Raw genomic sequence first — 20039 nt, forward strand, 5'->3', positions numbered from 1 at the left:
AATCTTATGAAATAGATCATTAATGGAGAAGAACAGCAAGAACTGTTTAGTGAATTGTTCACTTCTTTTTCTGTTTTGTTGTTTTGTTTTTTGTTGTTGTTGTTGTTGTTGTTTTTAAGACTTGCTCTGTTGCCCAGGCTGGAGTGCAAGGTGTGATCTCAGCTCACAGCAACCTCTACCTCCAGGTTCAAGTGATTCTCCTACCTCAGCCTCCAGAGTAGCAGGGATTACAGGTGTGCACCACCACACCCCACTAATTTTTGCAGTTTTAGCAGAGATGGGGTTTCGCCTTGTTGGTCAGGCTGGTTCTCAAACTCCTGACCTCAAGTGATCCATCTGCCTCAACCTCCCAAAGTGCTGGGATTATAGGCATGAGCCACCACAACTGGACAATCTTTTACTTCTTAATACTTCTCTATTTCTTCCTCAATCCCAAATTTTCCTTATGTATTCACTCTTAAAATAACTCATTATTTGAAAATCTGATAATTCTTACAAGATTTTGCAAGAAAATATTTTTAAAGTATTCTAACCTTGCCAGGCATGGTGGCTCACACCTATAATCCCAGCACCTTGGGCAGCCAAGGCAGGAGGACTGCTTGAGCCCAGGAGTGCAAGACCAGCCTAGGCAATACCATAAGACTCCATCTCTATGAAATCGACAAGGAACTTAAACAAATTTACAAGGAAAAAACAACTCCATTAAAAAGTGGGCAAAGGACTTGAACAGACACTTCTCAAAAGAAGACATATATGTGGCCAATAAACATAAGAAAAAAACTCAACATCACTGATCATTGGAGAAATGCAAATCAAAACCACCATGAGATACCATCTCACGCCACTCAGATTGGCTATTAGTAAAAAGTCAAAAAACAGATGCTGGTGAGGTTGTAGAGAAAAAGTAACACTTTTACACTGTTGGCGGGAGTGTAAATTAGTTCAACTATTATGGAAGACAGTGTGGTGATTCCTCAAAGACCTAGAGGCAGAAATACCATTTGACCCAGAAATCCCATTAGTGGGCATATACCCAAAGGAATATAAATCATTCTGTTATAAAGATGCATGCACATACATGTTCATTGCAGCACTATTCACAATAACAAATACATGGAATCAACCTAAATGCCCATAAATGATAGACTGGATAAAGAAAATGTGGTACCTGAAATACTATGCAGTCATAAAAAGGAATGAGATCATGTGCTTTGCAGGAACATGGATGGAGTTGGAGGCCATTATCCTCAGTAAACTAACACAGGGACAGAAAACCAAACACTGCATGTTCTCACTTATAAGTGGGAGCTGATTGATGAGAATGCATGGACACATGGCGAAGAACAACACACACTGGGAACCTGTGGGGAATGGGGGAGGGAGGGCATCAGGAAGAATAGCTAATGGTTGCTGGGCTTAATACCTGGGTGATGGGATGACCTGTGCAGCAAACCACCATGGCACACATTTACCTATGTAAGAAATCTGCACATACTGCACGTGGACCCCAAACTTAAAACTTGAAAAGAAGGAAAAAATTGTTTAAAAAATAGATGGGCATAGTGGTGCACACCTGGGTCCCAGCTACTCGAGGGACTAAGGTGGGAGGATCACTTGACCTGGGACGTCGAGACTGCAGTGAGCCATGATCACACCACTGCACTCCAGCCTGGACAACAGAGTGAGATCCTGTCTCAGAGAGAGATATATATATAATACATATAATATATATAATATAAATATATATTTAATATATATCATATATAATCTTATTTATATATAAGATTATATAATTATATATATTATAATAAATAATTTTATATATATTTATATATTATGTATAATAATTTTTATATATTTATATATTATGTATTATAATATATAAAATCATATATATTATATATTATATTATATATATAAAATCTTTCCAGAAGAAAGTAGTGGAAGTATTTTAAGTCATGTAAAAGAAAATCATTTGGGTCAGAGAGCCAGTAAGTGCTCAGTATTTTCTTAGTCACATCTGCCAATGCCTGGTAGGGCACTGTGGCCCTATCGGTAACCACCAGTAATCCTGACAGAAGTCCCAACTCATTTTTTATCCCTGTGTTGAATATGATACCAAAGACTCAAAAATCAGAGAGAATCTTTTACAAAGTCCTTCTTTATTTACTTATAGTTAATATTAAGTGTCAATACCTGTTATTTGGGGTATAATGAATTGTCACATGGTAGAACTAGTAGTGTTGCTAGTATTAGTGTCAACGGCTAACCCTGATTATTTACTCCTCTGTTCTAATGCTTTGCATATGTAATATACACATATAAATTAAGTCTCTCAACAAACATATCAAATAGGAAACCATTATCCTTATTTTATAGATGAGGCTTAACTTGCCCAGGGTCATCCAGCTGATCCCTGACAGGTCAAGCAGAGGACACTGGAGTTCTGAAATGTACCTTTGCACCCCATACAGGTGTTTATGCTGGACACCCAGTGCTCACCAAAGACACCAAACAACTTTGACCATGCTCAGTCCTGCCAGCTCATTATTGAGCTGCCTCCTGATGAAAAACCAAATGGACACACCAAGAAAAGGTAAGTACCTAAATCTCAACTCATAGAGTGCTTATGAATAAGAACGTTCATTCACTTCCAGTTCTCATGCATTGTAATCCAAGCTTTGGCCAGGAATACTGAAAACATCTGTGGAGTCATTCAGCAAAGGTTTTCATAAAAACGGTTAGCCTTGTAACCAAATTCCCCACATCTCATATGTATTAGGTTGCCCAGGTTGCACAGAAAGTACCACAGACTGGGTGACTCAAACAGCAGAACCGTATATCCCACAGTTCTGGCACCTAGAAGTCAGATATGAAGGTTTCCTCCGAGGTCTGTCTCCTTGACCTGTAGATGACCATTTTCTTCCTGTGTCTTAACATGGACTTCCTCTGTACAGGTCTGTATCTGAATTTCCTCGTCTTATAAAGACACCAGTCATTTTGAATTAAAATTAACCCTCATGACCTCATTTTGAATTAATTACCTCTTAAAAGACCTCTTCTCCAAATATAGTCACATCCTGAGGTACCAGGGGTTAGGACTTCAACATACGAATTGGGGGGAACACAGCCCAACCCATAATGTCATACACTTACTATCTTAAACAAAAACAGGAGCCGGGCGCGGTGGCTCACACCTCTAATCCTAGGACTGCAGGAGGATCACTTAAGCTCAGAAGTTTGAGCCCAGCCTGAGTAACATAGTGAGAGCCATCTCTACAAAAAAGTAAAAAAATAAAAATTTAGCCAAGCGTGATGGCATGCGCCTGTAATCCCAGCTGCTCAGGAGGCTGAGGTGGGAGGGTCACTTGAGCCCAGGAGGTCGAGGCTGTAGTGGGCATGATTGTGCCACTGCACTCCAGCCTGGGCAACAGAACAAAACCTTGTCTCATTAAAAAATAAGAAGTAAATTGAGGCATGGTTCTGATTGTTTCAGTGAGAAGCACATAAACCTCCCCAGGAACAATAATGGCTATTGGAAGACAAAAAGGTCTATGCTCTGCCCCAGCAAACTTGCCCTTTCTAAACACTATCATCCTCCCTTAAAAATATCGTTCTAGACTTGAGGATGAAGGCAATGACCAAGATTTCCCACTTTTAAACTTCTGACACATTAATAGTAATACTAAGTATTTGAGCACTCTATGTGAAACACAGTGAGGGCACATACAGAGAAGCTTGGGTCCCTTGCCCAAGGACACACAACTGCAAAGAGGTGGAGTCAGAATCAAAACTGGCTCTGGGCTGGGCGCAGTGGCTCACGCCTGTAATCCAAGCACCTTGGGACGGACCCAAGGCAGACGGATTACCTGAGATCAGGAGTTTGAGACCAGTCTGGCCAACATGGTGAAACCCTGTCTCTACTAAAAATACAAAAATTAGCCTGGCATAGTGGCGTGCACCTGTAATCCCAGCTATTCAGGAGGCTGAGGCAGGAGAATCGCTTGAACCCGGGAGGTGGAGGTTGCAGTGAGTCAAGATCACACCACTGTACTAAAGCCTGGATGACAGAGCGAGACTCTGTCTTAAAAGGAAAAAAAAAAAAAAAAAAACAAAAAAAAAAACTAGGTCTGGTTGGGCATAAGGCCTCTGCCGTTTCCCATTTCAAGGAGAGAGTTGCTGCAGTAGACTGAATGTGTCCCCCAATATTGATGTGTTTTACTCCTAACCCCCAATGTGATGATGTTAGATGGACCTTTCAGGAGGAAATTCGGTCTTGAGGGTGGAGCCCTCATGAAAGGGATTCGTGTCCTTATAAGAAGAGGCAGCTCCCTTGCCCTCTTTCTGTCATGTGAGGATACATGGAGAAGATGGTCATCTGTAGTCTGGAAGAGGGCCTTCACCAGAAGCCACCCATGCTGGCACTCTGATCTCAGACATCCAGCCTCTAGAACTACAGGAAACCAATTTCTGTTGTTTGTAAGCCACCCAGTCTACGGTATTTGTTACGGCAGCCCAAATAAAGACAGTTGGTATCATTTCACAAGCTCTGGGTGATTTGTCCAAAAGTTAGCTGGGTCAGGCATGCTGGCTTATGCCTGTAGTCCCAGCTACTCAAGAGGCTGAGGCAGGAGAATCGCTTGAACCCAGGAGGCGGAGGTTGCAGTGAGCTGAGATCGCTCTGCACTCCAGCCTGGGCGGCAGAACAAGACTTCATCTCATAAAACAAACAAACAGGTAGCTGGGTTAGCAGAGCAGTTTGATTAATGTAACAATTATTTGGGTGAAATTTCTAGGTAATAATTTTTTGGTCAATTATTGGTACCTACAAAAAAAATATAGAATGTTCAAAAGTTATGAAGCATGAATAAAAAATAAATGTGAACCAGTCACCCAACTTCAGCAATAAAAACTCTACCAATTCTAGTCTGTTTCCCTCAACCGCCAGTCGCTGATTTTTAAGTGTTGGTCATTTTTTATCTACCAAAGATTGTTCAATCCTTTGACATCTTTAAGCATTGATTTACTTTAGAATTTCAGTTCTTTTCTTCCTTTTTTCCTATTTCTAATTCACATTCAGTCAATTATTCTTGCTGAAATATTTTTGATGTAGAAGTAGGAAAAAGGAATAGGTTGCATTCAAATTATAAATAAAACATAGGAGAATAGCCTAATATCCTTATATTATTGGTTTTAAAAGGTTACAGTTTGAAAATATAGCAACATGGCTCATAAATTTTCTTAGCACTTTTAATAGGCAGTTGCCCACTCATTGTAGTTAAACAAAACAAAATAAGCATATTAAATTCTTTCACCAATCCCACTGGCCACTGAGGCAAAAGACATTCCTTAACATCCTTTAGGAGCTCTCAGCCAAACTCTCTATGCTTTGCATTCTTAGATTTGACTTTTATTTGCAGGGGCAATTCTTAGTTCAGTATAGGATGTAGTGGAAGATGAGTTAGACCTATGGAAAATTATATGCTGGCCAGGTACATACTTTAGATGTAATCCTAAAACCAGATTACAGCATTTAAGTAGAGAAACCTGTGTTGGTTGGTTTGGGTTTGTTTTAATAGCCTTGACATTGATAGCCCCAAGCTTTACTTAATCCACATAATCTTAATTAGCACTTTAAGATATATATATATTAGTGATTCCCAGAGCAAGATGGCTGAATAGGAGCAGCTCCAGCCTCCAGCTCCCATCACGAGTGACACAGAGGACGGGTGATTTCTGCATTTTCAACTGAGGTACTGGGTTCATCTCACTGGGGAGTGCCGGACAATCGGTGGTGGTCAGCTGGTGCAGCCCAACCAGCAAGAGCTGAAGCAGGGCAAGCCATTGCCTCACCTGGGAAGCGCAGGGGGGAAGGGAATCCCTTTTCCTAGCCAAGAGAAACTGAGACATACAACACCTGGAAAATCGGGTAATTCCCACCCTAATTCTGCACTTTACCAAGCGTCTTAGCAAGCGGCACACCAGGAGATTATATCCCACACCTGTACAGGAGGGTCCCACACCCATGGAGCCTCCGTCATTCATAGCACAGCAGTCTGAGATCTGACTGCAAGGCAGCAGCGAGGCTGGGGGAGGGGCGTCTTCCATTGCTGAGGCTTAAGTAGGTAAACAAAGCCACTAGGAAGCTCGAACTGGGTGGATCCCACCACAGCTCAAGGGGGACCTGCCTGTCTCTGTAGACTCCACCTCTGGGGACAGGGCACAGCTAAACAAAAAGCAGCAGAAACCTCTGCAGATGTAAATGACCCTGTCTGACAGCTTTGAAGAGAGCAGTGGTTCTCCCAGCACGGAGGTTGAGATCTGAGAATGGACAGACTGCCTGCTCAAGTGGGTCCCTGACCCCTGAGTAGCCTAACTGGGAGACATCCCCCACTAGGTGCAGACCGACACCTCACACCTCACACAGCTGGGTACACCCCAAGACAAAGCTTCCAGAGCAACACTCGCTGTTCAGCAATATTCTATCTTCTGCAGCCTCCACTGCTGATACCCAGGCAAACAGGGTCTGGAGTGGACCTCAAGCAATCTCCAACAGGCCTACAGCTGAGGGTCCTGATAGTTAGAAGGAAAACTAACAAACAGTAAGGACACCCACACCAAAACCCCATCAGTTCATCACGATCATCAAAGACCAAAGGCTGATAAAACCACAAAGATGGGGAAAAAGCAGGGCAGAAAAACTGGAAATTCAAAAAATCAGAGTGCATCTCCCACTCTAAAGGAACGCAGCTTATCGCCAGCAATGGATCAAAGCTGGACAGAGAATGACTTTGACGAGTTGAGAGAAGAAGGCTTCAGTCAATCAAACTTCTCAGAGCTAAAGGAGGAACTACGTACCCAGCACAAAGAAACTAAAAATCTTGAAAAAAGAATGGAAGAATGGATAACTAGAATAATCCATGCAGAGAAGGCCATAAACGAACTGACAGAGATAAAAACCATGACACGAGAAATACGTGACAAATGCACAAGCTTCAGTAACCAACTCAATCAACTGGAAGAAAGAGTATCAATGATTGAAGATCAAATGAATGAAACAAAGTGAGAAGAGAAGTCTAGAGAAAAAAGAGGAAAAAGAAATGAACAAAGCCTCCAAGAAATATGGGATTATGTGAAAAGACCAAATCTATGTCTGATTGGTGTGCCTAAAAGTGAGCAGGAAAATGGAACCAAGTTGGAAAACACTCTTCAGGATATCATCCAGGAGAACTTCCCCAACCTGGTAAGGCAGGCCAACATTCAAATTCAGGAAATACAGAGAACGCCACAAAGATACTCCTTGAGAAGAGCAACTCCAAGACACATAATTGTCAGATTCACCAAAGTTGAAATGAAGGAAAAAATGTTAAGGGCAACCAGAGAGAAAAGTTGAGTTACCCACAAAGGGAAGGCCATCAGACTAACAGCAGATCTCTCGGCAGAAACTCTACAAGCCAGAAGGGGGGGGGGGGGGGCAATATTCGACATTCTTAAAGAAAAGAATTTTCGACCCAGAATTTCATATCCAGCCAAACTAAGTTTCATAAGTGAAGGAGAAATAGAATCCTTTACAGACAAGCAAATGCTTAGAGATTTTGTCACCACCAGGCCTGCCCTACAAGAGACCCTGAAGGAAGCACTAAACGTGGAAAGGAACAACCGGTACCAGCCATTGCAAAAACATGCCAAAATGTAAAGACCACTGATGCTAGGAAAAAACTGCATCAACTAACAAGCAAAATAACCAGCTAATATCACAATGACAGGATCAAGTTCACACATAACAATATTAACCTTAAATGTAAATGGACTAAATTGTCCAATTAAAAGACACAGACTGGCAAATTGGATAAAGAGTCAAGACCCATCAGTTTGCTGTATTCAGGAGACCCATCTCACATGCAGAGACACACACAGGCTCAAAATAAAGAGATGGAGGAAGATCTGCCAAGCAAATGGAGAACAAAAAAAAGCAGGGGTTGCAATCCTAGTCTCTGATAAAACTGACTTTAAACCATCAAAGATCAAAAGAGACAAAGAAGGCCATTACATAATGGTAAAGGGATCAATGCAACAGGAAGAGCTAACTATCCTAAATACATATGCACCCAATACAGGAGCACCCAGATTCATAAAGCAAGTCCTTAGAGACTTACAAAGAGACTTAGACTCCCATACAATAATAATGGGAGACTTCAACACCCCACTGTTAACACTAGACAGATCAACGAGACAGAAAGTTAACAAAGATATCCGGGAATTGAACTCAACTCTGCACCAAGTGGACCTAATAGACATCTACAGAACTCTCCACCCCAAATCAATAGAATATACATTCTTCTCAGCACCACATCACACTTACTCCAAAATTGACCACATAGTTGGAAGTAAAGCACTCCTCAGCAAATGTAAAAGAACAGAGATTATAACAAACTGTCTCTCAGACCACAGTGCAATCAAACTAGAACTCAGGACTAAGAAACCCAATCAAAACGGTTCAGCTACATGGAATCTGAACAACCTGCTCCTGAATGACTACTGGGTACATAAGGAAATGAAGGCAGAAATAAAGATGTTCTTTGAAACCAATGAGAACAAAGATACAACATACTAGAATCTCTGAGGCACATTTAAAGCAGTGTGTAGAGGGAAATTTATAGCACTAAATGCCCACAAGAGAAAGCTGGAAAGATCTAAAATTGACACCCTAACATCACAAATAAAAGAACTAGAGAAGCAAGAGCAAACACATTCAAAAGCTAGCAGAAGGCAAGAAATAACTAAGATCAGAGCAGAACTGAAGGAGAGAGAGACACAAAAAACCTTCAAAAAAATCAATGAATCCAGGAGCTGATTTTTTTGAAAAGGTCAACAAAATTGATAGACCGCTAGCAAGATTAATAAAGAAGAAAAGAGAGAAGAATCACATAGACACAATAAAAAATGATAAAGGGGTTATCACCACCGACCCCACAGAAATAAAAACTATCATCAGAGAATACTATAAACACCTCTACGCAAATAAACTAGAAAACCTAGAACAAATGGATAATTTCCTGGACACTTACACTCTCCCAAGACTAAACCAGGAAGAAGTTGAATCCCTGAACAGACCAATAGCAGGCTCTGAAATTGAGGCAATAATGAATAGTCTATGAACCAAAAAAAGTCCAGGACCAGACAGATTCACATCCAGATTCTACCAGAGGTTTAAGGAGGAGCTAGTACCATTCCTTCTGAGACTATTCCAATCAATAGAAAAAGAGGGAATCCTCCCTAACTCATTTTATGAGGCCAACATCATCCTGATACCAAAGCCTGACAGAGACACAACAAAAAGAGAATTTTAGACCAATATCCCTGATGAACATCGATACAAAAATCCTCAATAAAATACTGGCAAACCGAATCCAGCAGCACATCAAAAAGCTTATCCACCATGATCAAGTGGGCTTCATCCCTGGGATGCAAGGCTGGTTCAACATATGCAAATCAACAAACGTAATCTAGCATATAAACAGAACCAAAAAAAAAAAAAAAACCACATGATTATCTCAATAGATGCAGAAAAGGCCTTTGACAAAATTCAACAGTCCTTCATGCTAAAAACTCTCAATAAATTCAGTATTGATGGAACATATCTCAAAATAATAAGAGCTGTTTATGACAAACCCACAGCCATTATCATACTGAATGGGCAAAAACTGGAAGCATTCCCTTTGAAAACTGGCACAAGACAGGGATGCCCTCTCTCACCACTCCTATTCAACATAGTGCTGGAAGTTCTGGCTAGGGCAATCAGGCAAGAGAAAGAAATAAAGGGTATTCAGTTAGGAAAAGAAGAAGTCAGATTGTCCCTGATTGCAGATGACATGATTGTATATTTAGAAAACCCCATCATCTCAGCCCAAAATCTCCTTAAGCTGATAAGAAACTTCAGCAAAGTCTCAGGATACAAAATCAATGTGCAAAAATCACAAGCATTCTTATACACCAGTAACAGACAAACAGAGCCAAATCATGAATGAACTTCCATTCACAATTGCTTCAAAGAGAATAAAATACCTAGGAATCCAACTTACAAGGGATGTGAAGGATCTCTTCAAGGAGAACTACAAACCACTGCTCAGTGAAATAAAAGAGGACACAAACAAATGGAAGAACATACCATGCTCATGGATAGGAAGAATCAATATCGTGAAAATGGCCATACTGCCCAAGGTAACTTATAGATTCAATGCCATTCCCATCAAGCTACCTATGACTTTCTTCACAGAATTGGAATAAACTGCTTTAAAGTTCATATGGAAACAAAAAAGAGCCCACATTGCCCAGACAATCCTAAGTCAAAAGAACAAAGCTGGAGGCATCATGCTACCTGACTTCAAACTATACTACAAGGCTACAGTAACCAAAACAGCATGGTACTGGTACCAAAACAGATATAGACCAAAGGAACAGAACAGAGCCCTCAGAAATAATACCACACATCTACAGCCATCTGATCTTTGACAAACCTGAGAGAAACAAGAAATGGGGAAAGGACTCCCTATTTAATAAATGGTGCTGGGAAAATTGACTAGCCATAAGTAGAAAGCTGAAACTGGATCCTTTCCTTACTCCTTATACGAAAATTAATTCAAGATGGATTAGAGACTTAAATGTTAGACCTAATACCATAAAAACCCTAGAAGAAAACCTAGGGAATACCATTCAGGACATAGGCATGGGGAAGGATTTCATGTCTAAAACACCAAAAGCAATGGCAACAAAAGTCAAAATTGACAAATGGAATCTAATTAAACTGAAGAGCTTGTGCACAGCAAAAGAAACTACCATCAGAGTGAACAGGCAACCTACAGAATGGGAGAAAATTTTTGCAATCTACTCATCTGACAAAGGGCTAATATCCAGAACCTACAAAGAACTCAAACAAATTTACAGGAAAAAAACAAACAACCCCATCAAAACGTGGGCAATGGATATAAATAGACATTTCTCAAAAGAAGACATTCATACAGCCAACAGACACATGAAAAAAATGCTCATCATCACTGGCCATCAGAGAAATGCAAATCAAAACCACAATGAGATACCATCTCACACCAGTTAGAATGGCAATCATTAAAAAGTCAGGAAACAACAGGTGCTGGAGAGGATGTGGAGAAATAGGACCACTTTTACACTGTTGGTGGGATTGTCAACTAGTTCAACCATTGTGGAAAACAGTATGGCGATTCCTCAAGGATCTAGAACTAGAAATACCATATGACCCAGCCATCCCATTACTGGGTATATACCCAAAGTATTATAAATCATGCTGCCATAAAGACACATGCACACGTATGTTTATTGCGGCACTATTCACAATAGCAAAGACTTGGAATCAATCCCAATGTCCATCAGTGACAGACTAGATTAAGAAAATGTGGCACATATACACCATGGAATACTATGCAGCCATAAAAAAGGATGAGTTTGTGCCCTTTGTAGGGACATGGATGCAGCTGGAAACCATCATTCTCAGCAAACTATCGCAAGAACAGAAAACCAAATACCGCATGTTCTCACTCATAGGTGGGCATTGAACAATGAGATCATTTGGACATGGGAAGGGGAACATCACACACCGGGGCCTAATATGGGAGGGGGGAGGGATGGCATTGGGAGTTATAACTGATGTAAATGACGAGTTGATGGGTGCAGCACACCAACATGGCATATGTATACATATGTAACAAACCTGCACGTTGTGCACATGTACCCTAGAACTTAAAGTATAATAATAATAATAAAATATATATATATATTAGCATGTTTTAAGTCAACCACTTTTTATGCAATTAATTCTCAATTATCCAATCTGGAGGATGGCAGACTTCTTAAAGGTGTGCTGAGAAAAAGCTTGAAACCCTTGGGTACTCTGAATTAGAAAGTTATTTGTTGATTTTGTTTGAGATCTTTGTCTCCTATCAGCATAGATGATTAGGAACTGCATATCTATAAAATTGTTGCACTTATCTTTCTGAAACTTTGATCTCTTCAGTATTATTTCCCTCCCATTCTGTTTTCTTGTCACTGCATCCTTTAACCTAAACCTAAGGTAAAGGGGATTTGCTGTCCTTTTTTACATGCGTAGTTAGCAGCTGTATCTCTTAAAGCATCCAAAAAATGATCTCGGTGGATGAAGATCTTCCACAATTCAGACATGCCTTTGCATTGGCCTCACTTTAGGTGTTGGCTGGAAAATGGCTTTTCATTTCTTAGGGAAGGTAATAAAAAACAATGTTGTGAGCGAAGGGTTTCACGCCTTCACCAGGCTGATTAAACTCACCCCTCTGGTGGTGCTTCCTGCGTCAGGGATCCAGGATCCTAGGGGAGTGGGGTTCAAATGTCAGAGCCATTTCTCAGGGGGAGCATTTCCTTCAGGCAGCCTGTGCCCAGAGCCAGCCTGCTTTCTTTCTTTGACTTGGAGACTTACTGAATGCCACTCTCACCATTTTCCCGGTTACTGTGGACAAGATTAATAAGGTAGTGTCCCGTCCCTTGAGGATGTTATAGGTGTCATGGGGACAGACTTGTCTGATGACTAAAAAATTTCCCTTTTTAGTTCACATCCTTATAGTATGGACAGAAAACATTAGAACAAACTGATAGCTTTTGGACCAAGTTGGTATAAGCTTTTGGAGCCCTCTTTTTCAAAAGAACGCGTGTTCGGGTTTACTGGTAGCTTAAGTAGGAACTGAGGCTGAGGAAATGGAGACTTGTTTAATGGGTACAAAGTTTCTGTTAGAAATGATGAAAAAGTTTTAGCAATAGATAGCAGTAGTGGTTATACAACATTATGAATATACTTAATATCACTGAATTGTATACACAAAAAATTAAAATAGTAACTTTTATGTATTATTTTACCACAAAAACGTGAAAGTGATTTATTTTAAAAAGGTTACTGTTTTTGAGTGACAGTCCTTTGTTACTCATTTCATCTTGAGAGTAATGTGTTTTCCCTCAGTGAGGACTAGACAAAGGGCAAAGTTGACACTGAGATTTATGCAGGATTTGTCATTTTCTGCTGTTAGAAAAGCACTTTTCCTACTTACACAAATTTTTACATTCAAAGTCATAGTGAGACATAAAGCAAAATGTTATTAACATGATGGCTAGACCTTTGAAATTAATAACAGTTGTCATAATTTTATAATTATCCAGTTTGGGATATTAATTGGCTGTATAATGGCCTCAACTATTTTCATAAAATTCTAAGAGCAGTGAAAAGAAATGAAACTGTAAACCAAAACCACATTGAACCACACTGGTGAATTTAAAAATTTGGCAAACATAGGACAGGTTGAGCATCCCTAACCTCAACTTTTTGAGTGCCAGCAAGACACCACAAATGGAAAATTCCACACCTGACCTCATGTGATGGGTCGTAGGAAAACCCAAAATGTATTCTGTGTTCCCAAGGGCAAAAAGACCTCCCAGCCCCCTTCAACTGTGACATCTTTTCACAAATGTAACTTCATGTTAACTGTTAATTTGGCATCATAACTTATATTCTATAGCTTTGGGAATTTTTTAAAGTGTCAAGAATTCCACTAGTTGTGATTAAAATGGTTAACATGTAATGCCCAAAAAGTATGCCTTTTTTCACGGAAGACATTTGAGTAGAGGTAGTTTAGTTTGTAAATTTGCATATATCATTCTGAAATGGGTAACGTCTATATTGCTTTGAAATACCAGATGTAGGGCAGAAAACCATTAATCATTCCCTCTCTTTTCACTTGAAGCGTGTCTTTCAGGGAAATTGTGGTGAGCCTGCTGTCTCATCAGGTGTTACTCCAGAACTTATATGACATCTTGTTAGAAGAGTTTGTCAAAGGCCCCTCTCCTGGAGAGGAAAAGACGATGCAAGTGCCAGAAGCCAAGCTGGCTGGCTTCCTCAGATACATCTCCATGCAGAACTTGGCAGTCATATTCGACCTGCTGCTGGACTCTTATAGGACTGCCAGGGAGTTTGACACCAGCCCCGGGCTGAAGTGCCTGCTGAAGAAAGTGTCTGGCATCGGGGGAGCCGCCAACCTCTACCGTCAGTCTGCGATGAGCTTTAACATTTATTTCCACGCCCTGGTGTGTGCTGTTCTCACCAATCAAGAAACCATCACGGCCGAGCAAGTGAAGAAGGTCCTGTTTGAGGACGACGAGAGAAGCACAGATTCTTCCCAGCAGTGTTCATCTGAGGATGAAGACATCTTTGAGGAAACCGCCCAGGTCAGCCCCCCGAGAGGCAAGGAGAAGAGACAGTGGCGGGCACGGATGCCCTTGCTCAGCGTCCAGCCTGTCAGCAACGCAGATTGGGTGTGGCTGGTCAAGAGGCTGCACAAGCTGTGCATGGAACTGTGCAACAACTACATCCAGATGCACTTGGACTTGGAGAACTGTTTGGAGGAGCCTCCCATCTTCAAGGGCGACCCATTCTTCATCCTGCCCTCCTTCCAGTCCGAGTCATCCACCCCATCCACGGGGGGCTTCTCTGGGAAAGAAACCCCTTCCGAGGACGACAGAAGCCAGTCCCGGGAGCACACGGGCGAGTCCCTGAGCCTGAAGACCGCTGGTGGGGACCTGCTGCTGCTGCCCCCCAGCCCCAAAGTAGAGAAGAAGGATCCCAGCCGGAAGAAGGAATGGTGGGAGAATGCAGGCAACAAAATCTACACCATGGCGGCCGACAAGACCATTTCAAAGTTGATGACCGAATACAAAAAGAGGAAACAGCAGCACAACCTGGCCGCGTTCCCCAAAGAGGTCAAAGTGGAGAAGAAAGGAGAGCCACTGGGTCCCAGGGGCCAGGACTCCCCACTGCTTCAGCGTCCCCAGCACTTGATGGACCAAGGGCAAATGCGGCATTCCTTCAGCGCAGGCCCCGAGCTGCTGCGACAGGACAAGAGGCCCCGCTCAGGCTCCACCGGCAGCTCCCTTAGTGTCTCGGTGAGAGACGCAGAAGCACAGATCCAGGTACACCCCTGCGGCCAGAGGAGGTGGGCGGGAAGCTGGGTTTCCAGTACTGGATGGGCCCCCCTTGCAGAGCGGGCGCACACAGGCTAAGATTTATAGAAACAGGTAGGGAGTACGAACCAATTTCCCTCCAAAGTCAGAGGACTGCCCGAGCCTAAGTGCAGGATTTCCCAGTATCAGTATATCATTATGAAGCTGGAATTTTACTCTCAGGTTGTTTTTTTCCATTGTAATATGTATTATTGAGAATTAGGAACTCAGCTGTATAAATAAGATGAGGCTAAAGCTTATAAAATGTAAGCTTTTTCAAGACCAGCCTGGACAACAAGGTAAAACCCATCTCTACAAAAAAAGAAATACAAAAATTAGCTGGGAAAGGTGGCACATGCCCGTAATCCCAGCTACTTGGGAGGCTGAGCCAGGAGGATTGCGTGATCCCAGGAGACAGAGGTTGCAGTGAGCTGAGATGGTGCCACTGCACACCAGCTTGGATGACATAGAGAGACCCTGTCTTAAAAAAAGGAAGCTTTAACTGGCATTGAGTTCTTAGTGTGTCATTCAAAAATGGCACTGAAGAAATTCTGTAGTTATGAAGCATTATACAAACGAAAAAAGCAAATATTGTGTGGTTATGCCAATTAATTTTTTTCAAATTCTTTTCATCTCAACTTTTTCTAGCCCATCCTGTGCACATAAAAATTCTCAGTCTTCAGGGGCGCTTTGAGTGTAATTCTATGGTGCATCAAAAAATGAGTTTGAGATGAATGGCCTATGGAGATCTCATTGTGAGAAGGCAAGGGAGGTTTTATATATTTGCTTTTGTTTTTTTTTAATCTAAGGAGTAAGAGTTTAGTAGTTTGTGAAAGCTGAAAATAAGGCGAATCTCTGCCCATCTTTATGGATGTGAAACTATGATGTAGGCATAATAAATTAATATGCCTACAATTTATTATAGGCATATTAAATGAATGAAAACGAATTTATTGCAACTACAACCTGAAAAAAAAAAACCATTTCCACATTGGCAGGGCCACTCTCAAGTGTTCAAATAAAACTAGGGGGGAAAGCCACTAATTTTCTTAAATCCTTTCTCTTAGGCATGGACCAACATGGTGCTAACAGTTCTCAATCAGATTCAGATTCTCCCAGACCAGACCTTTACGGCCCTCCAGCCCGCAGTGTTCCCGTGCATCAGTCAGCTGACCTGTCACGTGACTGACATCAGAGTTCGCCAGGCTGTGAGGGAGTGGCTGGGTAGGGTGGGCCGTGTCTATGACATCATTGTGTAGACATCATTGTGTAGCAGACTCCTATTCCACTCCGCCACCAAACAGCAGTAGTGAGGGTTAGAGTCTGCCTGCCAATCCAGCTGTTGCGTTTTCCCCACCACCAGCCCCACTTAAACTAGTGTCTCAGAGAACAATGTTTCCTAATGTAAAAAGCCTTTCCAACCACTGATCAGCATTGGGGCCATGCTAAGGTTTGTATCTAGATGACACAAACGATATTCTGATTTTGCACATTATTATAAAAGAATCTATAATCCTTGATATGTTTCTAACTCTTGAGGTATATTTCCCAGTGCTTTTGCTTACAGTGTTGTCCCCAAATGGGTCATTTTCAAGGGTTACTCATTTGAAAACACTATATTGATCTGTCATCTTAAAAATAAATATAATTCCTAAGGCAATATCTGCTGGTAAATCAAGCTGATATGTAAACACTCAGACATATAGTACCAGGGATTATTAATTGGAGGAAGATTTATGATTATGGGTTTGACTGGGAAGAAGACAACTATAAAGACATATTCTTGGGTGTCATAATCAAGAAAGAGGTGACTTCTGTTGTAAAATAATCCAGAACACTTCAAAATTATTCCTAAATAAGATTTTCAGCTATTCACCAATTTCCCCATATAAGGTACTGTTGTGCCTTTATTTCTGTATGATTTCTGTATGTCTAAAAGAAGAAAGTTCTTTCCTAGCAGGTTTTGAGGTCTGTGGCTTGTCAGCCTGTGACACAGAGTACCCAGTGAAAGTGGCTGATACATAGATCGTCGAGAGACATGAGACCGACCGGCCACCCTGGCTGTTCTCGTGGTGTTTGCTTCTGTCCCCAAGGCAAACAAGGAAAGGAAAGAAAAAATGGTGCCTTAGTCTTTTGTTGCACTTACATTTCTATGCCCCACAATTATCTGAACATAAGGTATAACATTTGGTTTTTAAGACAACAGAACAGTAAAACGCAACTCATTTTATATCAACATGCTTGGAGGAAAGGGACTCAGGGAAGGGAGCAGGGAGTGTGGGGTAGGGATGGATTATGATGAAATCATTTTCAATCTTAAAATATAACACAACAATCTTGCAAAATTATGGTGTCAGTTACACAAGCGCTAGTCTCATAAAATGAAAGCAATGGAGAAAGACACTGAAATTTAGAAAATGTTGTCTGTTTAAAATATTTCTCCTATCTAGCAAGTAAAGTTACCCTACATTTGATGTCTTTTCATTCAGACCAATATTTCAGGTGGATATTTCCAAGTATTACTAGAAAATACATTTGAAAGCTTTATCTTATTATTCACAGTATTTTTACATTATCCTAATGATTGAAAACTCCTCAAACTTACACACATTCTACAGAGCAGATTTAGTTGTTAAGGCATACATTATAATCTCTCAGCTCTATTCATAATGAATAAGTCACCCTTTAAATATAAGACATAAATTCTGCAGTCTTGAAACACGGATTTAAAAGGGTGTTTGTAAACTTTGCCCTCCTTGAGAAACATGGAACTCACTTAGAGGTTAAGAGGAAGGCAGTGTTCTGACTTCTTCAGGTGATCCGAAAGAAAGACCCTTATCATTCTGTGTGCCATCTAGAGATCACCACAGAATCCATTTTCTTGCCAGTTCCACAAAACACTCTCTTTGCCTTCATTTTTCACTCACTAGACAATAATTCAAGTTTAGAAACAGGTAATCAGCTATTTGATCTTAAAAGGCAATGAATCGTTGGGATATCAATGAACTATGTTGCATACTTTTGAATTTTTATACTTTATAAATGGAATTGAAAGTTGGATAACTGCTTTTTTTTTTTAATTTTCCAACAGAAGTAACACCACAGTTGCTTTGTTTCTTTTTATAGCTTACCTGAGGTTCAGTTCTTCTTTGGGAACCTGTGAGTACTGCACAGTTTACTGGGGGAAATGGCTTCAGTAAAGCAGAGGCCAGAATTACAGTATTTATACATAGCAACTTTTCATAAAGTAGAAAAATTCAAAGGAAGCTGTCTCAATTTGTGAATACCGGCTGGGCGCAGTAGCTCACACCTGTAATCCCAGCAGTTTGGGAGGCCGAGGTGGGCGGATCACGTGCGATCAGGAGTTTGAGACCAGCCTGGACAACATGGTGAAACCTCGTCTCTACCAAATATGCAAAAATTAGCTAGGAGTGGTAGCATGCACCTGTAATCCCAGCTACTTAGGAGGCTGAGACAGGAGAATTGCTTGAACCCAGGAGGCGGAGGTTGCAGTGAGCCAAGATTGTGCCATTGCACTCCAGCCTGGGCAACAAGAGTGAAACTCCATCTAAAAAAATAATAATTGTGAATACTGTGTCCCAAAGTATGTTAGTTATTTGGAAATCAGCATTCTCCCTGATGCTCTATTATGGGATCCAAAATTCTTGAACATAAGTTTACCCTATACTGTGTCCGAACACTGTTCTTGTTCTAGCCTGACTATGGGTCCCAAGAATAAAAGGATGAGAAGGTGTACAGAGCTCTTGATCTATAATTTTTGAGAGTGTTTTGGTACCTTCCCATTGTCTTCTCTATAACCCAGTCCTAACATACTCTGCGCTGGAGTTACCGAACATCCACACTGACATCAGATTTCAACCAGAAACATCACTGAGTGACAGCAGTACTTCTCAGAGGTATTTGCAGCTTGATGCAAAGTAGTCTCTAATGAGTAGGCCTTCAGGTGATTCTTCCCAGCAGGTGGAGAAGCAAGGGAGGAGATGAAGAACACTGAGAGGGGAGTGGCACTTTCCCAGACTGCCCAGCTCAGTCTCTTGCCCTGTTCCTGTGACTCAGCTGCCCACCCCCAAACTTGTTTCAATCCCTCCCAGTCTCTGAAAGTGTCAGGTGTTTCTCTCCTCACAGTCTTTTTTGCAGCAACAGTAAGACAAAATTCAAAGCAACCTTTTAAAGTGAAGAACAGTTATTAGCATGTATTTACAAACCTAAGCAGAATGAGAGTTTATACATTGTTTTTAGTTGCCTGTATTTATAGCCAAAAGTTTATTACCCTAAAGTTGAGATCTTTCTCTTCTTTTCTTAAATTTTGGTAAAGTGTGCTTCATGAAACAAACATCTGGAAAACTCCAAGTATAAGAGACCTGGGACTGATGATGGCCCAGCCAAGTGTATGGAGGGACAGAGTTCTCTCTGTCATTAGTGAGGACATCGGTTTTCACAATTGAACCTCATGCACTGTCCATAGCATCTCACCTAGCTCTTGTGTCTCCTGATCATATTTTAAAAATAGACTGCCTTTTTACACCATCTTCTCTCCTCTTATGATAATTTTCCAGCCCTTACCATAGATATAAAACTAGAACACCTTTATTATTTGGGGTCTATGTAATGACTGACCAATAAGAACCCAGACAGATGCTAACGTACTTAACAGCTCTCATTAAAATACTTTAAATCAGGCATGGTGGCTCATGCCTGTAATCCCAAGCACTTTGGGAGGCTGAGGCAGGTAGATCTCTTGAGGTCAGGAGTTTGAGACCTGGCCAACATGGTGAAACCCTGTCTCTACTAAAAATACAAAATTAGCCGGGCATGGTGGCAGCCGCCTGTAATCCCAGCTACTCGGGAGGCTGAGGCAGGAGAATTGCTTGAACCTGGGAGGTGGGGGTTGCAGTGAACCAAGATTGCACTCCAGCCTGGGTGACAAAGTGAGACTTCTTCTCAAAAAAGTAAATAAAAATAAAAATTTTAAA

The 20039-nt window shown here is 41.2% G+C and overlaps 1 protein-coding gene across 1 annotated transcript in view; it reads left to right on the top strand.

Moving 5' to 3' along the window:
• The window catches only part of ARFGEF3 (ARFGEF family member 3), a 193345-nt gene extending 173599 nt beyond the window's left edge, over window positions 1-19746 (top strand). Inside the window, 3 exon segments of the mRNA XM_010379500.2 lie at window positions 2475-2596; window positions 13794-15015; window positions 16113-19746. Of these exon segments, the coding sequence (XP_010377802.1) occupies window positions 2475-2596; window positions 13794-15015; window positions 16113-16304 (1536 nt within the window). The 3' untranslated portion in view covers window positions 16305-19746.
• The last annotated feature ends 293 nt before the right edge of the window (window positions 19747-20039 follow it).

The sequence above is a fragment of the Rhinopithecus roxellana genome, chromosome 4 (genome assembly GCF_007565055.1).
Source record: "Rhinopithecus roxellana isolate Shanxi Qingling chromosome 4, ASM756505v1, whole genome shotgun sequence".
NCBI lineage: Eukaryota > Metazoa > Chordata > Mammalia > Primates > Cercopithecidae > Rhinopithecus > Rhinopithecus roxellana.